Source organism: Stomoxys calcitrans, chromosome 2 (genome assembly GCF_963082655.1).
Source record: "Stomoxys calcitrans chromosome 2, idStoCalc2.1, whole genome shotgun sequence".
Classification (NCBI taxonomy): Eukaryota; Metazoa; Arthropoda; class Insecta; order Diptera; family Muscidae; genus Stomoxys; species Stomoxys calcitrans.
The window spans coordinates 209001538-209025947 of NC_081553.1; the positions used below are offsets into that span (position 1 = coordinate 209001538).

A 24410-nucleotide genomic window follows, 5' to 3' on the forward strand; every position below is an offset into this window, starting at 1 on the left:
ACCTTGAGCGCCGCCATACTGTCCACATAAATTCTGAGTTTCGAGGGCGTTAAGGCCCTTGCCAGAATTTCTCTTGCGGCCACTGCAACGGCACAGACCTTTGCCTGAAAGACCATACACTCGTCCGGCAGTCTCAGAGACATACTGGTATTGAGTGCATCAGAGTAGACACCCAATCCGGTCCCTGACTTCATCTTGGAGCCATCTGTATAGATCGAGGTCTCATTCTCCTCAAGTACACCATCCGCCCTCCATACGTCCCTCTCAGGAAAACGAAACGCGAATGCTCTCACTCCAGTCGGCACTGGTGTTAGGTAGTCGGAGATCCTCTTCAGTCTACCCTTCGTATCCATAACACCCAGAATCGAACTGTGGCCGCAACCATCCTCCTTCAGCATGCCGAGCTCTCTCAGCCTAAGCGCGACCCTGGCGGCGCAGTTCCAAATATAGGCCCCAATGGGCTGCATATCCAGCATCGCCTCCAGGCCTGTCTGCGGTGCGGATCTCAGCGGCCCTTTGATCCAGTCGTTGGATCTTCTAGAACTCCTTTGCACGCGTCCTCTTCCCTACCAGTGGAAGAGTCCCACCATACCAGTGCTTTATAGGCCAGTACTGGTCTCACGATGCCCGTGTACATCCCATAAATCATCTTGGGAGTCACCCCCCTCTTGCTACCGAACATCCTCCCGCAGGAGTACAAAGCGCACAGTGCTTTAGAGCTTTTTTCCTCGGTGTTCCTCTTCCAGGACAGTTTCGAATGGAGGACTATGCCTATGCAAATTTTGCCCATGAACATTCCACTAAAAAACAGGGGCAAACTTCTCACATATCAATGCGTGCAGTCCGATTCAAGCTTTTTAAGCTCAATGATAAGAGGCCTCCTTTTTATAGCCGAGTCCGAACGGCGCGCCACACCTCTTTGGAGAGAAGTTTTACATGGTATAGTACCTCACAAATGTTGCCAGCATTAGGAGGGGAAAACCACCGTCGAAAATTATTTTTCTGATGGTCTCGCCAGGATTCGAACCCAGGCGAGTCATAGGCGGACATGCTAACCTTTGCGCTACGGTGGCCTCCACGATGCCTATGGACATCCAATAAATCATCTCGGAAGTCACCCCCCCCCCCCCCCTTTCCAACCTACATCCTGCTGCAGGAGTAACAAGTAAAAGCGTGCTAAGTTCGACCGGGCCGAATCTTATATACCCTCCACCATGGATCGCATTTGTCGAGTTCTTTTCCCGGCATCTCTTCTTAGGCAAAAAGGGATATAAGAAAAGAGATGGTCTGCTATTAAAACGATATCAAGATATGGTCCGGTTCGGACCACAATTAAATTATATGTTGGAGACCTGTGTAAAATTTCAGCCAATTCGTATAAGAATTGGTCCCATTGAGGCTCACGAAGTAAAATAGAGAGAACGATTTATATGGGATCTGTATCGGGCTATAGACCGATTCAGACCATAATAAACACGTTTGCTGATGGTCATGAGAGGATCCGTCGTACAAAAGTTCAGGCATATCGGATAATAATGGCGACCTCTAGGGGTCAAGAAGTCAAGATCCCAGATCGGTTTATATGGCAGCTATATCAGGTTATGAACCGATTTGAACCTTATTTGACACAGTTGTTGAAAGTAAAAATAAAATACGTCATGCAAAATTTCAGCCAAATCGGATAGGAATTGCGCCCTCTAAAAGCTCAAGAAGTCAAATCCCCAGATCTGTTTGTATGACAGCTATATCAGGTTATGGACCGATTTGAACCATACTTGGCACAGTTGTTGAATATCATAACGAAATACTTCGTGCAAAAATTCATTCAAATCGGATAAGAATTGTGCCCTCTAGAGGCTCAAGAAGTCAAGACCCAAGATCGGTTTATATGGCAGCCATATCAGGTTACAAACCGATTTGAACCATACTTGGCACAGTTGTTGGATATCATAACAAAACACGTCGTGCGAAATTCCATTCCATTCGCATAAGAATTGCGCCCTCTAGAGGCTCAAGAAGTCAAGACCCAAGATCGGTTTATATGGCAGCTATATCAGGTTATGAACCGATTTAAACCATACTTGGCACTGTTGTTGGATATCATAACAAAACACGTCGTGCAAAATTTCATTCTGATCGGATAAGAATTGCGCACTCTAGAGGCTCAAGAAGTCAAGACCCAAGATCGGTTTATATGGCAGCTATATCAGGTTATAAACCGATTTGAACCATACTTGGCACAGTTGTTGGATATCATAACAAAACACATCGTGCGAAATTCCATTCCAATCGGATAAGAATTGCGCCCTCTAGAGGATCGAAAAGTCAAGACCCAAGATCGGTTTATATGGCAGCTATATTAGGTTATGAACCGATTTGAACCATACTTGGCACTGTTGTTGGATATCATAACAAAACACGTCGTGCAAAATTTCATTCTGATCGGATAAGAATTGCGCCCTCTAGAGGCTCAAGAAGTCAAGACCCAAGATCGGTTTATATGGCAGCTATATCAGGTTATGAACCGATTTGAACCATAATTATAACAGTTGTTGGATATCATAACAAAACACGTCGTGCAAAATTTCATCCCAATCGGATAAGAATTGCGCACTCTAGAGGCTCAAGAAATCAAGACCCAAGATCGGTTTATATGGCAGCTATATCAAAACATGCACCGATATGGCCCATTTACAATACCAACCGACCTACACTAATAAGAAGTATTTGTGCAAAATTTCAAGCGGCTAGCTTTACTCCTTCGGAAGTTAGCGTGCTTTCGACAGACAGACGGACTGACGGACAGACGGACGGACATGGCTAGATCGACATACAATTTCACGACGATCAAGAATATATATACTTTATGGGGTCTCAGACGAATATTTCGAGTAGTTACAATCAGAATGACGAAATTAGTATACCCCCCATCTTATGGTGCAGGGTATAAAAAGCGCACAGTGCCTTACGGCTTCTTTCCTGATGGTCTCGCCAGGATTCGAACCCAGGCGAGTCATAGGCGGACATCCAAACCTCTGCGCTACGGTGGTCTCCACGATTCCCATGGACCTCCAATAAATCATCTTGGAAGTCACCCCCCCCCCCCCCCCCCACTTCCTACCGAACATCCTGCTGCAGGAGTAAAAAGCGCACAGTGCCTTACGGCTTCTTTCCTGATGGTCTCGCCAGGATTCGAACCCCAGGCGAGTCATAGGCGGACATCCAAACCTCTGCGCTACGGTGGCCTCCACGTTGACCATGGACATCCAATAAATCATCTTGGGAGTCACCCCCACCACTTCCTACCGAACATCCTGCTGCAGGAGTAAAAAGCGCACAGTGCCTTACGGCTTCTTTCTTCGGTGTTCCTCTTCCAGGACAGTTTCGAATCGAGGACTATGCCTAGTCCAGAATCTTTGGTGGGGGGAAAGGCAAGGCCCAATCCGGCCGAATTTAGCACGTTTTTACTCGTTTCATAATCATCATCACTTTTTCTTAAAATTCAGTGCCCATTTTTAATCAGATATGCCCTTGTATTGCGTGTGCTTACTTTGGACGATGAGGTGAGTATTTATAAAGGACACTCATACCAACGTATCCCTGAAACATCCTTTCGTCTTTTATGACTTCATGTAAACAGAGAAATTTTTAAGAAAATTTTCGTTTGTCCCCCTCTTTAGCTGACAAAAACTGTGAACCTTGACAATAGCGACCGAAGCCTGTAACGGACAATGAGAAAAAGGATTGAGGATTGTTTGTACTCTCGTTCAGGATATCATCTACAGGAGTACTACGTACATAGCTTGGTTGGCTATGGCTGGGTGTGGCAGAGGTTGGTCGATGGGTTCTTAAAAATTTTTATTTACGTTGTTGGTCATGTAGTTACTAAAGATTGATGGTTGCCAAGGACATTAGTGTGTGTGTGTGTGTGTGGAAGTGTGGTATGATGAGGTTGGCTAGCATTTTGTTTTTTTTTTTTTGGCTTGTTTTATTAGTCCTTTTTCGCTTAAGCCCCAGCGGCAATTGTAATGTCATAGTATTGGCGTGATGTTATCATCTAATAAATTTATAAAATTCTTGTCTTTAGATATCTTTTAGCCCCAAAACAACAACAACAAAAAATGGTAAAGAAGTGTCTATTGTTAAGATGAAGTTTTTAATTTTCTTTGGGTGAGTGAGTGGGTGAGGCCAGGAGTCCTTTTTTCGCTGTCTTTTTGTCTCGATTTTTGTGAAAAATCCTTGTTCCCCGAAAAAAAAAAGTTAAGTTAATTAATTTCTTTTTGTTTATATATTATTTTTCCCTTGCCAGTCTTGGAGGGGGTAAGGGGAAAAGCAAGATTTTTGGTTAGGAGTGGGAGGTTTTATAGTAAAGTTTCTTTTTTTTGGGGGTGGGTGGAAAAGAAAGATGGGTATTTTGAAGCTTGAGGGTGAAATGTGGTCCATGGCCAACATGCCTCATTGAGTTTGCCTTCCAAGGTGGTTTGACTGTTAAAACGCTGCCACAGACAACTTGAGCAAGACAAATTGATTAAGTCAAATAATGAGTGGCCAAGCATTTGCCATAGAAAGATGGCGAAAATTCTGCTGTATTGCGACTTTATTTATTTCTTCGTTATTTCATTTCATTTTTTAATGCCAACTAATTATAACTTTTTTTTTTCTTAGAGGGCAATAATAGAAGGGTTTCTGTTAGGTTTATGTGTATTGAGTAAATTAGCCTATTGTATGATTTTAATTTCCAAATAATATGGGAAAAATAAAGTCGCTTATCTTAGAAGGAAGTTGAGGTAAATTTGACAAATTTTTGTAATAAATTGGATTATGATTTGTATACCCTCCACCATAGGATGGGGGGTATACTAATTTCGTCGGAGGCCACCATAGCGCAGAGAATAGCATGGACGCCTATGACGCTGAACAACTGGTTTAGAATCCTGGCGAGACCATCAGAAAAAAATTTTCAGCGGTGGTTTTCCCCTCCTAATGCTGGCAACATTTGTGAGGTACTATGCCATGTAAAACTTCTCTCCAAAGAGGTGTCGCACTGCGGCACAAAGTTCGGAGTCGGCTTGAAAAACGAGGCCCCTTATCATTGAGCTTAAGCTTGAATCGGTCTGCACTCATTGGTATGTGAGAAGTTTGCCCCTGTTCCAAAGTGGAATGTTCGTGGGCAAAATTTGCATTTGTAGAGCACATTGCCGATATATTCTCAGGGCTTAGTGTTTGGGGGACCAAACACTAAGCCCTAAGGACCAAAGGACCACTAAGGACCAAAGCACCCCTAAATCGGGCATATTTACCGACCATGTCAATGTGGGACTTAAATGAAAGGCATTGGTAGATAGAGTGGGAATTGATACCCACTTTTGGACCAATTTTTTGGGGGTGTAGCCCTTTCCCAAAACACCCCCACAAAACGGCAATTTTTTACTGACCATCGCAATATGGGGCCCAAATAAAGGTATTTGGGAGTAAAGTACGTATTTGATGTGTGATATGATTGATATGTGATATGATTGATATGCGATTGATTGATGATTGATATGTGAGAAGTATGCCCCTGATCCTAAGCGGAATGTTCATGGGCAAATTTGTATTTGTTTTGCATGCTAATTTCGTCATTCTGTTTGTAACACCTCAAAATATGCGTCTGAGACCCCATAACGCATATATTGGGTTGCCCAAAAAGTAATTGCGGATTTTTTAAAAGAAACTAAATGCATTTTTGATAAAACTTAGAATGAACTTTAATCAAATATAATTTTCTTACACTTTTTTTCTAAAGCTAGCTAAAAGTAACAGCTGATAACTGACAGAAGAAAGAATGCAATTACAGAGTCACAAGCTGTGCAAAAATTTGTCAACGCCGACTATATGAAAAATCCGCAATTACTTTTTGGGCAACCCAAGATATTGTTCTAGCCATGTCCGTCCGTCTGTAGTTCAGTCTGTATGTCCGTCCGTCCGTCTGTACGTCCGTCCGTCCATCTGTCTGTCTGTCTGTCCGCCCGTCCGTCCTTCCGTCCGTCCGTCCTTCCGTCCGTCCGTCCTTCCGTCCGTCCGTCCGTCCTTCCGTCCGTCCGTCCGTCCGTCCGTCTGTCCGTCCGTCTGTCTGTCTGTCCGTCCGTCCTTCTGTCCGTCCGTCCGTCCTTCTGTCCGTCCGTCTGTCCGTCCGTTTGTCCGTCCGTCTGTCCGCCTGTCCGTCCGTCCGTCCGTCTGTCCGTCTGTCCGTCCGTCCGTCTGTCCGTCCGTCTGTTTGTCCGTCCGTCTGTCTGTCCATCCGTCTGTCTGTCTGTCTGTCCGTCCGTCCGTCTTTCCGTCCGTCTGTCTGTCCATCTGCCCGTCCGTCCCTCCGTCCGTCCGTCTGTCTTTCGAAAGCACGTTAACTTTCGAAGGAGTAAAGCTAACCGCTTAAAATTTTGCACAAATACTTCTTATTAGTGTAGGTCGGTTGGGATTGTAAATGGGCCATATCGGTCCATGTATTGATATAGCTGCCCTATAAACCTATCTTGGGTCTTGACTTCTTGAGCCTACAGAGGGCGCAATTTTTTTTCTGATTGGAATGAAATTTTGCATGACGTTTTCTGTTATGATATCCAACAACTGTGCTAAGTATGGTTGAAATCGGTAAATAACCTGATAAAGCTGTCATATAAACCGATCTTGGGTCTTGACTTCTTGAGCCTCTAGAGGGCGCAATTCTCGTCCGATTTGTCGGAAATTCTGCACGTGGTGTTTTGGTATAACTTGCAACAACTGCGCTAAGTATGATTCAAATCGGTTCATAATCTGGTATAGCTGCTATATAACCGATCTTGGGTCTTGACTTCTAGAGCCTATAGATGTTGCAATTGTCATCCGATTGAAATGAAATTTTGCACGACGTGTTCTGCTGTGATATCCAACAACTGTGGTAATTATGGTTGAAATCGGTATATATTTTGATATAGCTGCCCTATAAACCGATCTTGGGTCTTGACTTCTTGAGCCTCTAGAGGGCGTAATTTTCATTCGATTAGACTGAAATTCTGCACGTGGTATTTTGGTATCACTTGCAACAACTGCGCTAAGTATGGTTCAAATCGGTCCATTATCTGGTATAGCTGCTATAAAACCGATCTTGGGTCTTGACTTCTTGAGCCTCTAGAGGGCGCAATTCCTATCCGATTAGACTGCACGTAGTGTTTTAGTATTACTTCCAACAACTATGCTTAGTATGATTCAAATCGGTCCATAATCTGGTATAGCTGCCATATAAACCGATCTTGGGTCTTGACTTCTTGAGCCTATAGAGGGCGCAATTCTCATGCGATTTGACTGAAATTTTGCATGTAGTATTTAAGTATCACTTCCAACAACTGCGCTTAGTATGATTAAAATCGGTCCATAGTCTGGTATAGCTGCTATATAAACCGATCTTGGGTCTTGACTTCTTGAGCCTCTAGGGGGAGCAATTCTTATCCGATTTGTCTGAAATTTTGCACGTAGTGTTTTGGTATCACTTCCAACAACTGTGTTTGGTATGATTCAAATCGGTTAATAGTCTAGTATAGCTGCTATATAAACCGATCTTGGGTCTTGAATTCTTGAGCCTCCAGAGGGCGCAATTCTCGTCCGATTTGACTGAAATTTCGCACGTGGTATATTGGTATCATTTGCAACAATTGTTTTAAGTATGGTCCAAATCGGTTCATGTTTTGATATAGCTGCCATATAAACCGATCTTGGATCTTGACTTCTTGAGCATATAGAGGGCGCAATTCTTATCCGATTTGGCTGAAATTTGGCATGAAGTATTTTGTTATGACTCTCAACAACTGTGCTAAGCATGGTCCAAATCGGTTCATAACCTGATATAGCTGCCATATAAACCAATCTTGGATCTTGTCTTCTTAAGCCTCTAGAGGTCGCAATTCTTATCCGATTTGCCTGAAATTTTGTACGACGGATCCTCTCAAGACCATCAACATTCGTGTTTATTATGGTCTGAATCGGTCTATAGCCTGATACAGCTCCCATATAAATCGATCTCTCTATTTTACTTCTTGAGCCTCCAAAGGGCGCAATTCATATTCGAATTGGCTGACATTTTATACAGGTCTCCAACATATAATTTAATTGTGGTCCAAACCGGAGCATATCATGATATTGCTCCATAGCAGAGCAAATCTTTTCTTTTATCCTTTTTTTGTCTAAGAAGAGATGCCGGTAAAAGAACTCGACCAATGCGATCCATGGTGGAGGGTATATAAGATTCGGCCCATCCGAACTTAGCACGCTTTTATTTGTTTTATTTAGTTTAAACAGCCGTACGACATACTTTTGGTGGTTCTTAGGGAGAAGTCTTCACAATTATTTTTAGAGTTGAATTTAAGTGTGATATTCGTACTCGGCAAATGTTTGTCTATGTTTCTACTAAGTCTGCAGGGATTTTGTGCATTGGGCATTTTCCCGGATATATTGCCCATGCTTATAAAAAAAAGGTTGGACTCTGGGCCAAAATACCTTGAATAAGACTTCTATGATTTCCCGATATGTCCGTTTGAAGCTAAAAATTTTGTAAACGACCCCTAGCAGAAATTAAAAAAAAAAACATGCATTTTTCTAATTTTTTAAGTCTTTTGCAATATGTCCTCAGAAAGCCTCATAGTTCATTTCCCTTTTGGCAAACTGTGGCTCAACTTCTGCAAGACCTTTTCAATTTTGTGGTACTTAATTTTCTCAATTTACACTTTCGCGGAAAAATATAATGAACACACTCATACAACAAATTCACTTACGAAAGGACCTTAGAACGAACGAAAAGGAAACTTAAGGCAACCAAAGGTTTCTCTTTTGTTTGCCTCAAAACTAAACAATGCCAAAAAAAAAGGACTGGACTAAGAATACATTTTTGAGTAAGCAAAAGGAAAATGCAAAAAACATGCTCAAACAGAACAATGAACCCATAATGGCGAGAAAAAAAATCAACAAAACTGGACAAGCAAACAAGAAAAACAATTTTAAACGAAAATTTAATGCAAAGAACCCAAAGAAGAATTTAAGCAAATTTGACCAGGCTAAAGATGGGGAGTTACGTTTAAAATAAACTCTACAAGAAAAAGGATCAATAGATGGAAGTAGGAAATGAGTGATGGACAGAAAGAAAGAAAGACTTAAGAACGAACAACAGGGTAGAGGACATAGGGAAGGCAGACAAAAGGATTAAAGGAAGAATGAGAGGAAATACTAGAACTGGCAGATAAAAGGATGGTTAGAAGAATAAATGAAAAATCAACTAGAAGCCATACTTAAGAACCCTAAAAGTTCATTAGATTCGAACCTTAGATACATTCCATCATGGATTATGTTACCAAATTTGCACAAAATAGGTCAGTTTATATGTGAATTATTTCTAAGAAAGCTAATCGGCAAAAGAATGAGGCTTCTAAGAGCCTAACAAGTAGAGTTGGATTTTTTGTTGATATGGGGTCTCCATCTATTAAGGGACTATAGATCCTGAAACTGTTATATCGAAGTGTAACCAAGGGTACGAAACAATTCTAGTACACCCCAAGCCACATTTGACTTCTAGTGGCATTTGGCAACTGCAAATGCAAAATTTGCTCATGAATATGCCATTAAGGAACAGGGGCAAACTTCTTACATATCAATGAGTGATGTCCGATTTAAGTTTAAGCTCAATGATAACCTCCTTTTTATGGCCGAGTTCGAATGGCAAGCCGCAGTGCGACACCTCTTTGGGAAGAAGTTTTTGCATGACATAGTAACTCCCAAATGTCATCAGCATAAAAAAATGTCCCCAGCATTATATTCTCGCCAGGATTCGAACCCAGTCGTTTAGCATCATAGGCGGACAAGCTAGCCTCTGAGCTACGGTGGCCTACTTTCACAACTCACTATGTCAAATATTAGCGAAATCGTATAAGAAATGCGACTTGAGTGGGCCTAAGAGCTTATAGTGGAATATCGGTATATATGGCAACTCTATCCAAAAATGGTCCAATCTAAAACATACTACGGCAAGGCTATTAAAGGACCCTATTCACTGTTGTAAAAATGCGCCTTTAATGGGCCCAGGACCATAAATAGAAAAAACGGTATACATACCTCTATATATACTAACATTTGATCCGATCTGAACGACTAACAAGACTCACTTTGCCAAATTTCAGGTAATAAATGGACCTCAAATGGGCCCAAGAACTCTAAATTTAAGCTGATGTGAACTAAACACGCAAGGATGTTTGTCATTGTGGTTTTAGCGAAAATGGGTGATTTTAGAGCCTAAGACCGTAAATCGGGATATTTAAAGATATGGCACATATGGTCAGATATGGTACTATCGGGACCATACTCGTCAAGAGTGTCGAAAGACCTAACAAAACCCACTGTGACAAATGTCACCTTTTTTGGTCCTAAGACCTCTAATCGGAAGCCAGTATGTATGCCAGCTTTATCCAAATATAATCCAAATATCAACCATACTGGGCAAGGATATCGAGGAGGGTAGCATAACTCAATGTGCCAAATTTAAGCGTTATCGGTTATTAATTACTCATTTTATGTCTCGAAGACCTTAAATCGAAAGATCGGTCTACATAACAGCTGCATATAATCAAATATAATCCGATCTGGAGAATATTTGGAAGATTGTCAATGTTGATCTGAAGTACACCAAATTTTGATATTTGAATTTGAATTTTGAAAAATTTTGAAAAAAAAAAATTAAATTTTGAAAAAATCTTCCAAAAAAATTTTTTTTTTAAATTTTTGTAAAAAAACTTGACAAAATATTTTTATTAAAAAAAATAATAAAATTTCTATGAAAATATTTGAAAGAATTTTTTTTTTCAAAAATTTTCTAAAAATTAGTAAAAAAAAATTTTTGGAAAAAAAAACTGGACAAAATATTTTTATTAAAAAAAATAATAAAATTTCTATGAAAAAATTTGAAAAATTTTTTTTTTTTCAAAAATTTTCTAAAAATTAGTAAAAATTTTTGGAAAAAAAATTTACAAATTTTTTTCTTAAAAAAATAATGAAATTTTCTATGAAACAAAGTTTAAAAAATTTGTTTAAAAAAAATTTCAAAATTTTTTTTATAAAAAATTGTAAAATTATAAGACCTTTGCCCTAACAGGAAAAAAAACTTAATCAAGTAAAAGCGTGCTAAGTTCGGCCGGGCCGAATCTTATGTACCCTCCACCGTGGATCGCATTTGTCGAGTTCTTTTCCCGGCATCTCTTCTTAGGCAAAAAATAAGGATATAAGAAAAGATTTGCTTTGCTATTAGAGAGCGCTATCAAGATATGGTCCGGTTCGGGCCAAAATTAAATTATATGTTGGAGACCTGTGTAAAATGTCAGCCAATTCGAATAAGAATTGGGCCCTTTGGGAGCTCAAGAAGTAAAAAAAGAGAGATCGATTTATATGGGTGCTGTATCAGGCTATAGACCGATTCAGACCATAATAAACACGTATGTTGATGGTCTAGAGAGGATCTGTCGCACAAAATTTCAGGCAAATCGGATAATAATTGCGACCTCTAGGGGCTCAAGAAGTCAAGACCCAAGATCGGTTTATATGACAGCTATATCAGGTTATGAACCGAATTGAACCATACTTGGCACAGTTGTTGGATATCATAACAAAACACGTCGTGCCAAAATTCATTCAAATCGGATAAGAATTGCGCCCTATAGAGGCTCAAGAAGTCAAGACCCAAGATCGGTTTATATGACAGCTATATCAAAACATATAGTATACCCCCATGCAATGGTGGAGGGTATAAAAATTCGAAAATGGCGTATAGAAGAAGATAGCACTAAGCCGACGATATATTGGCAGCTATGAATATTCAAATTTGATACGATCTGAACCTTGCTGTGTAAGACTAACCTCTGAACCATTCTGTGTATGACATTGCAGTGTACGACATCCTTGCTGTGTATGACTAACAAAACTCACTGTGCCAAATTTCAGCGAGGGTGATAAATGAGCCTTTAATGGACCCAAGAATCTAAATCCTAAACGATGGGAACTAAACTCGGCAATGATGATTGTCACTGTGCCAAATTTCAGCGGAAACTGGTAATAATTAGACCATTTTTGAGCCTAGGATCTATAATCGAGATCTTTGAATATATAGCACATATACTGAAAAATGTTACGATCTGGACTATACTCGTCAAGAATGTCGAAAGACCTAATAAAACTCACTGTGACAAATGTCTCCTTTTCTGGCCTTGAAACCTTAAATCGGGAGCCGGTATGTATGCCAGCTTTATCCAAATTTGATCCGATCTGAACCATACATGGCAGGATCCTCGCTGTGCCACATTTAAGCGTTACTTGTTTATAATTGCTCATTTTATGGCTCCAGGATCTTAAATCGGCAGTTCAGCCTAAATAGCAGCTACATATTTTCAAAAATAATCCGATCTGGAGAATATTTGGCGCGATTTAAATTTTGTTGTGAAACACACTGAAAATTGTAAAAAATTTTCAAAAAAAAAAATTTTAAAAAATTTTCCACAAACATTTTTTTAAAAAAATTTTCCAAAAAAAATTTTGAAAAAATTTTTTAAAAAAAATTTTGATAAAATTGTCAAAAAAAAAATTTTGAACAAATTTTTGAACAATTTTTGGCCGTACCGACCTTTTGATCCCCACCACCATGGATTTATCTTATATATAAAAATTAATTTGTGTTTGTTTGTTTATGTGTTCCTTATAGACTCAACAAGCAAGAGCGTGCCAAGTTCGGCTGAGCCGAATCTTATATATCCTCCATATATCAATTTATAGTCCGATTCGGAGCTTAGGAAGCGCAATCGGGAGATAGGTTTATATGGAAGCTGTATCAAGCTATAGATCGATTCTGACCATATTGCTCACATATGTTGAAAGCCATGGGAGGAGCCGTTGTACAAAATTTGTGCCAAATCGGATGAGAATTGCGCTCTCTAGAGCCTCAAGAAGTCAAGACCCAAGATCGGTTTATATGGCAGCTATATCAGGTTATGGACCGATTTGGACCATACTTCGCGCAGTTGTTGGAAGTGATATCAAAACACTATGTGCAAAATTTCAGTCAAATCGGAAGAGAATTTAGCCCTCTAGAGGCTCAAGAAGTCAAGACCCAAGATCGGTTTGTAAGGCAGCTATATATAAACATGGACCTTCCCCTTCCCATAATTTTCAGAAACACTAGATCTCGGTGATGGGCGGTGCGATTTAAGCGAAATTTTTGTGTGCTTTCATATAGTACCCTAAAAATAAAAATTTGATATCCCAATTTCGGATGGGGTACCTAGGGGGGCTGCCCCATCCTAAAAACCTACCAAACATATATTTACACCAATCACGACAATATGGGACTCAAATAAAAGGTATTTGGGATACGAAAACGTATCTGATATCCTTTGTCGGACCAAGGGTTTTGGGGGACCACCCCATCCCCCACAACACCCCTAAATCGGACATATTTACCGACCATGGCAATATGGGACTCAAATGAAAGGTACTTGCGAGTAGAATACAAATCTGATATCCAAATGTGGGACCAAGTTTCTGGGGGTCCACCTCTCCCCAAAAGCATCCCCTAACGGGGACAAATTTACGACCATAGCAATAAGGGGCTCAAATGAAAGGTCTTTGGGAGTAAAGCACGAATCTGATACCAATATTTGGGAAAAGTGTCTATGAGGGTGAACCCATTCGGATAAGAATTGCGCCATGGAGGGGCTCAAGAAGCATAAACGGGAGATCGGTTTATAAGGGAGCTGTATCAGGCTATAGATCGATTAAGACCACATTAGACATGTATGTTGAAGGTCATGGGAGAAGCCGTTGTACCAACTTTTAGCAAAATCAGATAGGAATTGCGCTTTCTAAAGGCTTAAGAAGTCAATATCCCAGATCGGCAGCTATATCAAGTTATGTATTGATTTGAACCATACTTAGCACAGTTTTTGGAAGTCATAGCACAACACTTCATGAAAAATTTTAGCCAAATCGAATGAGTATTGCAACTTCTAGTGGCTCACGACCCAAGATTGAACCACATTAAGAGCAATTTATGGAAGCCATAAAAAACGCATCAGGCAAAATTTCAGCCAAATCGGATGAGAATTGCGCCCTCTAGTGCCAAAAGAAGTCAAGACCCAAGATCGGTTTATAACCTTAGAAAAATGTAAGGTTATGAACCGATTTGTACCATACTTAACACATTTGTTGGAAGTACAATAATAACAAAACACATCATACAAAATTTCAGCCAAATCGGATGAGGTTTGCGCCCTCTAGAAGCTCAAAAAACAAGACCCAAGATCGCTTTATATGGCAGCTATATCAAAACATGGACCAATTTCACCCATTTACAATCCTAACAGACCTACACTAATAAAATATATATAAATTTCAAGCTTCTACCTTTACTCCTTCGAAAGCTGGCGTGCTTTCGACAGACAGGCGGACGGACATGGTTAGATCGACATGAAATGTCATGACGCTCAGGAATATTTATACTCTATGGGGTCTTATACGCATATTTCGAGGGGTTACAAACACAATGACGAAATTAGTAACCCCATCCTATGGTGGAGTGTATAAAAATTCGAAAATAGTGTATAGAAGAAGTGCTATAGAAGAAGCCGACGATATATTGGCAGCTATGAATATTCAAATTTGATACGATCTGGACCTTGTAGTGTATGATTAACTTCTGAACCTTTCTGTGTATGACATCCTTACTGTGTGTGACTAACAAGACTCACTGTGCCGAATTTCAGCGAGGGTGATTAATGAGCCTTTAATGGGCCCAAGAAATCTAAATCCTAAACGATGGGAACTAGACTCAGCAAGGATGTTTGTCACTGTGCCAAATTTCAGCGGAAACTGGTAATAATTATACCTAAGCCTAAGATCTTAAATCGAGAAATTTTGTTCTGAAAAACACTGAATTTTAAAAAAATTTTCCAAAAAAAAATTAAAAAAAAAAATTTTAAAAAAATTTTAAAAAAAATTTGAAAAAATTTTTCAAAAAAAAATTTGAAAAAATTTCCCTAAAAATAATTAAAAAAAAAATTTTTTGAAAAAATTAAAAAAAAAAATTTGAAACATTTTCCGAACAAAATTTTTAAATAATTTTCCAAAAAAAATTTTAAAAACTTTTCCAAAAAAAATTAAAAAAAAAAAATTTTGAAAAAATTAAAAAAAAGATTTTAAAAATTTTCCGAAAAAAATTTTCTGAAAAAAATTTTGAAAAAATTTTCCAAAAAAATATTTAAAAAAATTTCCCTAAAAAAATTAAAAAAAAATTTTCCAAAAAAAATTTTGAAAAAATTAAAAAAAAATTTTCCAAAAAAAATTTTGAAAAAATTAAAAAAAAATTTTATAAAATTTTCCAAAACAAATTTTGAAAAAATTTTCCGAAAAAAATTTTCAAAAAATTTTCTGAAAAAAATTTCCAAAAAAATATTTAAAAAAATTTCCTTAAAAAAATTTAAAAAAAAAATTTCCAAAAAAAATTTTGAAAAAATTAAAAAAAAATTTTATAAAATTTTACAAAACAAATTTTAAAAAAATTTTCCAAAAAAATTTTAAAAAAATTTTTAAAAGCTTTTCCAAAAAATTTTTTTAACAATTTTTCCAAAAAATGGTTAACAAATTTTTGTAACACAAGTACAAAAGCATTAAGTTCGGCCGTGCCGAACTTTTGATCCCCACCACCATGGATTTATCTTACATATACAAATCAATTTGTGTTTGTTTCTATGATTATAGACTCACAAACGGCTGAACCGAGTTTCTTGAAATTTTCGCTGATGGTGCATAGTGATCCCGTGGTAATAGGGTACTCATTTTTTGATATCTGAAGGGGGGACGGACCCTCCCCCTTAATATAATTTTCAGAAACGCCAGATCACGGTGCGATTTAAGTGAAATTTTGTGTAATTTCTTATAGAACCCCAAAAAATAGAAATTTGGTATCCAAATTTCTTATGGGGTACCCAGAAGCCCGGCCTACCCCAAAAACTACCAAACATTTATTTTGACCAATCACGACTCACAGATTATAGAATTTAGCCCCCCCGTTGAAAATAGGGTACTTAATTTTTGGTATCCGAAAGGGTGGGGCGGATTCACTCTCGGAGATGGGTGCATCGATTTAAGCTAAATTGTGTATGCCGCCTTATGGTAACCCAAAAATACAAAATTGGTATAAACTTTGAGGTCAAATTACTGGGGGGGGACGCCCCTCCTCAAGACCCACCCAAACGGACATCTATACCGATTGGGACAATATGGGTATCAAATGAAAGGTATCTAAAAGTAGATCACAACTTGATAAAAAAAATTGATCCCAACGTGGGACTCAAATAAAAGGTATTTGGGATACGAAAACGTATCTGATATCCTTTGTCGGACCAAGTGTTTGGGGGACCACCCAAACCAAAACACTCTCTAAATGGAACATATTTACCGACTATGGCAATATGGGACTCAAATGAAAGGTATTTGCGAGTAAAATACGAATCTGATATCCAAATGTGGGACCAAGTTTCTGGGGGTCCACCCCTCCTCAAAAACAATCCCCCAAAGCGGACTTGTTTACTGACCATTGCAATATCTTGACAATCAAAAGAAAAGGTAATTGTGTGAGCATACTTACATCCACATTGCCATTCCACATGTAATGCATGCCCACCGCTGTTGGGTCATGATGTGTCTGTCCTGTCATATGTTCGGCCATCACTGCACTCATCCAATGCACCAGACCCTGTGTTGGGTTCTGGCCCTGCACACCGCCTATGGGCATGGTTCCGGTGTTACTATTACCACCGCTGTTGCTGCCACCTAGAGTGTGTGTGGAATGAAGATGATGCGGATGCGAATGCGAATGCGAGTGAGGATGGGTATGACTATTCAAATGATTCGAGTGGCCGTGATGAATTTCCAACGAAGACAATGTCGAATGCTTGGATTTGTTTGACTTATGTGAAAGGCTGTTATGGGTTGCTGCTGCTGCTGCTCTATTTGAGTTGGAACGTCGTGGTTCTTGCAACTCCTCTTCAACCTCCTCCGTTGAGGGTATTTGTATCAGTTGTACGTCTTCCAAGGGTTTCAAGTGATGATTGTGATACGTTTGTGATTTGACACTTTGTTCCAAAGACAATTGTGTATCGGGCGGTGGTGTGGGTGGTGTAGCACCATTAGCCCCCAATGGGGTATGGGTAATTGGTATTTGAGTTGTTGTTGATACGCTTGTAGATGACGATGATGATTCACCCGGAATTGTGGTGGTGGTGGTGGTATTGTTATTTGATTCACTTTCGGAATTTACACTTGACCAAATATAATTTGCAGGCTTCTGTAATGGAGAGCATAGAAACAAAGGAATTAGTTTGGCCTTGAAAGCGGTGTAGGTTAATGGGGGAAATTGGGGATTGACTTAAATGAAGAGTAGCTCAAGTAGAGTGTCTCTTGGGAGAAAAGGTTAAATGAGTTGGCAAATAGTTGTAATGAAATCAAGCATTTTAATTGCTAAAACATCTTCGGAACGAGGTAGGTAGGTAAAGAGGTAATGAAGAGGGATCTGTCGACTTAATATAATGCGAACTGTGAAGACATGGTGGTGGAAGGAATAGCATACTAGATTAAGAAAAAATTTATTAAAAAAAATTTAATAAATTTTCTATAAAAAAAATTTTAAAAAGTTTTATAACAATAAAATTTTGAAAAAAATTTCTACGCATAAAATTTTTTACAAAATTAGACAAAAATAGAAGAATTTTTTAAAAAAAAATTAAAAAAAAATATCAAAAAATTTTTTTGTGTTCTATTTGTAATAGAAACAGATAACCCTATGGTCTGCAGCCGGACAATATCTGATTGTATGAATTATTTTAAAAAATCTATAAAAATAAAATTTAAAAAAAATTTTACAAAAATTTTTTACAATAAAAATAAAATTTTTCACTACATTTCCTATAAAAATACAAATTAAAAAAATTTTCTATAAAAAGTAAACTGGGAAAAAATTTTGTTTGTTTATGTATTTATTTGTGGGTATGTAAGTTTGTTTTTTTTTCTTATAGACTCAAAAACGGCTGAACCGATCGAAGGGGGGAGGGACCCTCCCCCTTGCCCCAAAAGTACCGCCCAAAACCAAAAGTAGACCGATTGGGACAACATGGGACTCAAATGAGAGGTATTCGGGAGTAGAATACGAATTTGGTAACAAAATTTGGGCCCAAGAAACTAGGGAGCTGCCCTGGCCCCAAAATCCCTTAAAATAGCCATTTTGGACGATTATGGCAATATGGGACTCAACTGAAAGCTATTCGGGAGTGTATTATGAATATGGTCTGGAAGGTGAAGTGGGCTATATAATTTGATTGATATCGGAAGAGGGGGTGGACCCTCCCCCATTACCCAAAAGTCAACTTTGACCGATCAGAACAATATGGGTATCAAATGACAGATATTGGATAGCAGAATACGAATATGGTACCGAAACTTGGGTCCAAGTAACCGGGGGCCAATCCAACTCCAAAACTTCCCCAAACAGACATATTGGACTCAAATGGAATGTATTGGGGAGTAGATTACGAATATGACATATCAAATGAGGTCAAAGTATTTGCGATGTAGGTCGCCATATCTCCCAAATTTTTACGATTCATTCGGTGTCATAGGCGTAGATGCAAACCTTAAAGCCACTGTGGCCACCACAGTAACAGCAGGGATATAACTCACAAATCAATCACTTTTTCCGATTCAAATCTTAGCTAATATATAAGGGACCTTTCTTTCCCAGGCAATTTCCAAAATAGGATACTACAGTTTTTGATATCTGAAGGGGGGGAGGACCCTCCCCCTTACTCAAATTTTCAAAAACGCCAGATCTCAGAGATGGGAGGTGCGATTTAAGCGAAATTTTGTGTGCGTTCTTTTAGTTACCTAAAACCAAAAATTTGGTATCCAAATTTGGGATGGGGTAACTAAGGGGGCCGCCCCACCACCAAAACCTACCAAATGTATACATAAAGTCCCATTACGACAATACGGGACTCAAATAAAAGGTATTTAAGATTAGAAAACGTATGTGAAACCTTGTCGGACCAACTCCCAAAACAGCCCCAAATCGGACATATTTACCGACCATGGCAATATGGGACTCAAATGATGGATATTTGCGAGTAGAATACGAATCTAATATCCCAATGTGGGACCAAGTTTCGGGGGGTCTACCCCTTCGGTAAGACACCCCCCAAATAGGACTTATTTACCGACCATGGCAATATGGGGCTCAAATGATGGATATTTGCGAGTAGAATACGAATCTAATATCCCAATGTGGGACCAAGTTTCGGGGGGTCTACCCCTTCGGTAAGACACCCCCCAAATAGGACTTATTTACCGACCATGGCAATATGGGGCTCAAATAAAATATCTTTGAGTGTAGAATACGAATCTGATATCCAAATGTAGGGCCAAGTGTTTGGTCCGTCATCCCTTCCCCAAAACACCCCACAAAGAGTCCATATTTACCGACCATGGCAATATGTGGCTCAAATAAAAGGTATTTGGGATTAGAAAAGAAATTTGATAACCCACTTTGGGGCCAATTGTTGGGGGGGGGGGGGGACGCCTCATCCCATAAACTCCCCTTAAACCAATGGCAACATGGGGTTTTATTACTCGTTAATTAACTCGGGCTAATTGTTTGGGAGACCACCTCACCTCTGACAAAACCGCCAAATCAGCCTTTTGTATTTACCGATCATGGCAATATGGGACTCAAATGAAAGGCATTTGGGAGTAGAGCACGAAATTTGTACCCACTTTCAGGACCATGTTTTTGGTCCTGAAATTCTTGACATTATGGGGTTCAAACAAAACAGTGCTCTAGCACAATGTTGATATTATTTCAGAAACTCCGAAACTCCCTTCAAACTGTGATTATGGCAAAAAGGGGCTCAAATCTGATATCTGATGTATGGCCAATGATGCTTAAGGGACGCCTCATCTCAAAAACCCCCCCTCAACCACACATATGTACCGACTATAGCACTATGTAGCTCAAATGTGGTTTTTTGAAGAAGGGTGTGAATCTGATATCGACTTTCGGGGCAAAGGGTTTAGCTATTCCAATCCACCACCAAAACCAAGAGAATGATGTTGAACTAACATGAAAACTGCATTCTTGTTCGGACTATATCTTGATATAGCCCCCATATAGACCGATCCGCCTATTTAGAGTCTTAGGCTCATAAAAAACACATTTATTATCCGATTTTGCTGAAATTTGGGACAGTGAGTTGTGTTAGGCCACACGACATATTTCTTTAATTTGGTCCAGATTGGTTCAGATATGGATATAGCTGCCATATAGACCGATTTCTCGATTTAAGGTTTTGAGCCCATTAAAAGCGTATTTATTGTCTGATTTTGCCAAAATTTGGGACAGTGAGTTGTGTTAGGCCCTTCGACATTCTTCTTCAATTTGGCCCAGATCGGTTCGGATTTGGATATAGCTGCCATATAGACCGATCTCTCGATTTAAGGTTTTTGGCCAATATAAGTCGTATTTATCGTCCGATTTCGTCGAAATTTGGGACAGTGAGTTAAATTAAGCTCCTCGATATACTTCTGCAATATGACACAGATCGGTCCAGATTTGAAAATAGCTGTCATATAGACCGATCTCTCGATTTAAGGTTTTGCGCCCATAAAAAGCGTATTTATTGTCTGATTTTGCCAAAATTTGGGACAGTGAGTTGTGTTAGGCCCTTCGACATTCTTCTTCAATTTGGCCCAGATCGGTTCGGATTTGGATATAGCTGCCATATAGACCGATCTCTCGATTTAAGGTTTTTGGCCAATATAAGTCGTATTTATCGTCCGATTTCGTCGAAATTTGGGACAGTGAGTTAAATTAAGCTCCTCGATATACTTCTGCAATATGACACAGATCGGTCCAGATTTGAAAATAGCTGTCATATAGACCGATCTCTCGATTTAAGGTTTTGCGCCCATAAAAAGCGTATTTATTGTCTGATTTTGCCAAAATTTGGGACAGTGAGTTGTGTTAGGCCCTTCGACATTCTTCTTCAATTTGGCCCAGATCGGTTCGGATTTGGATATAGCTGCCATATAGACCGATCTCTCGATTTAAGGTTTTGGGCCAATAAAAGTCGCATTTATCGTCCGATTTCGTCGAAATTTGGGATAGTGAGTTAAGTTAAGCCCCTCGATATACTTCTCCAATTTGGTTCAGATCGGTATGGATTTGGATATAGCTGCCATATAGACCGATCTATCGATTTAAGGTTTTGGGCCAATAAAAGTCGCATTTATCGTCCGATGTCACTGAAATTTGAGACAGTGACTTGCGTTAGGACCTTCGACATTCTTCTTCAATTTGGTCAAGATCGGTTCAGATTTGGATATAGCTGCCATATAGACCGATCTCTCGATATAAGGTTTTGAGCCCATAAAAGTCGCATTTATCGTCCGATGTCGCTGAAATTTGTGACAGTGATTTGTGTTAGGACCTTCTACATCCTTCTATAATTTGGTTCAGATCGGTCTAGATTTGAATATATTGGGTTGCCCAAGAAGTAATTGCGGATTTTTCATATAGTCGGCGTTGACAAATTTTTTCACAGCTTGTGACTCTGTAATTGCATTCTTACTTCTGTCAGTTATCAGCTGTTACTTTTAGCTTGCTTTAGAAAAAAAAGTGTAAAAAAGTATATTTGATTAAAGTTCATTCTAAGTTTTATTAAAAATGCATTTACTTTCTTTTAAAAAATCCGCATTTACTTTTTGGGCAACCCAATAGTTGCCATATAGACTGATCTCTCGATATAAGGTTTAGAGCCGATAAAAGACGCATTTATTGCCATAACATTTTCAAACAGTATTTGTTTGAAAATGTTATTTTTCATGAAAAAAATGAGATTTTTGATAGAAAATTTTTGTCAAGATATGTTGTCAAGTTTTTTTAAAGAAAAAAGTTGTTAAAACTTTATTTTAATAAAAAATGGAAAAAACACTTTACAAAAGATTTCATAAAAAATGTATTAAAAAAAAATTTTATTTAATAAAAAAATTCATTTTGAATATTTTTTGCAACATGTTGACAAAGTGTTCCACAACCTTCTCACATAAAATTTTCCCTTTTTGTCAGATCAATCAATCAATCTCTGATCTTTAAATCTTTTGAATATTACAATTCAATCTTTATCATATTTGTAAATTTGTTTCACTGTATATTGCTATTGTTTTAACCACAACTGTAATTGAAAACAAGCCGCGCTAATGACATCCATTAAAAACAAATGCAACAACAAAAGAAAGAAAACCAAACACTTTCCATTTCAGGACTCTTTTACCTTCTTCTCATAAGCATGCAGCATTTTCTTAGCTGTATCCAACGAAGCTGCTGCTACCTCTTCTTTCGCTCTGCTCCCTGATGTTGGCAATAAAAAGCTGTGTGAAAAATTATTGCCAACACCATTTGTTGTGCGTGTTGCACTGGTTGCAACAGGTTGCTGCTGCTGCTGCTGCAATGCTAATGGTGATGATGGCTGTGATGTAGCTGCCGCATTATTCAGCTTAAAAGGGCGCCTATTCTCTGTGGGATGTTCATTCTCATGCGATTGTTGCGAACGATTTCCGTTGGTGAAATTTTGCTGTTGATACTCCACGGCAGCAGCTGTTGCTGCGGCAACAGTGGCTTCATTGAAATTATTGCTCTGATGCAACATTGCGGAGGCAAATAAATTTTTATAGAATTCCGTTGGTATCATAAAGGGCGACGAAGCAGCCGTTGAGGATGAGATATGGGGCAAAATGGATGTGGTAAGTTTGAAAGGTATTTTGGGGAAGCCCTGTTGCAAGTCGCAAGCAGCTGGAGAATTGGATGCTTGAGAATGGGGTGACATCATGGTGAGCTGGTGCTTTGCCTTTGGGGATATTTTTTTGTTTTTTGTTGGGGGAGTTGTAGCAAATTTTCTACCTACCACCGAAGGAGGGGGATATTTTCATTTTTTCGACTCTATAAAGATTTTAAATTGTTTGATCCTCGTAAACTTCTAATACGATCTAGCCATGTTTGTACGTCCGTCTGTCTGTTGAATTGTGCCTAAAATATTTATGGGTGAAGATAAAGGATGAAATTTTGCACAGACTTTTGGGGCACAGTGGGCAGGATAATTACGAAAATGGGCTATATCGGACCTTGATATAGCGCCATATAGACCGATCTACCGACTTAAGTTCTTTAGCCCATAACGGGCTTATTTTTTTTATTTGATTTCGCGAAATTTTGGCACAGGGATGGACGACGATGCCGAAAAAGTGCAGCATAAGGACATTGCAACAGGTACGGATAACATTTTTAGGCATAAAAACTGAGATATTGGGTTGAAATTTTCCATAGATCTGTATTTTTTTCATACGCAGGTTAAGTTCTCTAATTGGTCAAATCGGACTAAATTTAGATATAGCTGTCACAAAGACCGATCTGGCAATTAGGGTCTTAAGCCTGTAAAAGCCACATTGTTTTGTCCGATTTCGCTGATTTTTGAACAGAAAGTTGTACTAGGGGCCGAATATGGCCCATATCGAAACATATTTGCATATAACTGTCATATGAACGATGCCGAAAAAGTGCAGCATAAGGACATTGCAACAGGTTCGGATAACATTTTTAGGCATAAAAACTGAGATATTGGGTTGAAATTTTCCATAGATCTGTATTTTTTTCATACGCAGGTTAAGTTCTCGAATTAGGGTCTTAAGCCCATAACAGACTCATTTTTTTACTGATTTCGATGATATTGAAAACAGTGAGAGTGAGTGAAGCCTCCCCATATCTGCCCCAAGTTTGGTTCAGATCGATCTTGGCATAGGCGGGGCAATGAGGACCTCTCCTACCAGGGCACTGAAGACTAGTCTAGAGCTCTGACCCATAGACATACAGATTAAGTTTAAGGCAGGCATTTAAGGCCATGGAATACTGGATAGAGGATAGCAGCAGACCATACCATGACGGCATGATAAAGACAACGATAGGAGACCTGGATAGAATGGAAAAGTTTTCGGATCGGAGTGTGACTGGGATGACACTTATGGTCGAAGGCGAAGCACTTTTCCAGCCAAAAGGTCTTGGACTCTGATATTGTCATCTGGAAGTTCTTGCCATAAGAATGGAATCTAGCGGACAGAATGGGCCTGGGGTCTACATTGAAGACCCAAAAACTGAGATCTGATTCCGACTACCTAACCGAAATATGAACCTGCAGGCTGAAAGTCGGACAATCACGGAATACGTGAGGTGGTGTGGTGTTAACGCTAGGACGTCACATGTGAGAATCTTTAAGGACATT

General features: G+C 39.0%; 1 protein-coding gene across 2 annotated transcripts in view; it reads right to left on the reverse strand.

Annotated features, from left to right (window-relative positions):
* The window catches only part of LOC106090087 (zinc finger protein rotund), a 300530-nt gene that overhangs the window by 224558 nt on the left and 51562 nt on the right, over window positions 1–24410 (reverse strand). For both annotated transcript variants that reach the window (XM_059362458.1, XM_059362457.1), the window contains exon 3: window positions 16682–17380. In XM_059362458.1, the coding sequence (XP_059218441.1) occupies window positions 16682–17380 (699 nt within the window). The remainder of the gene's footprint in view (window positions 1–16681; window positions 17381–24410) is intronic.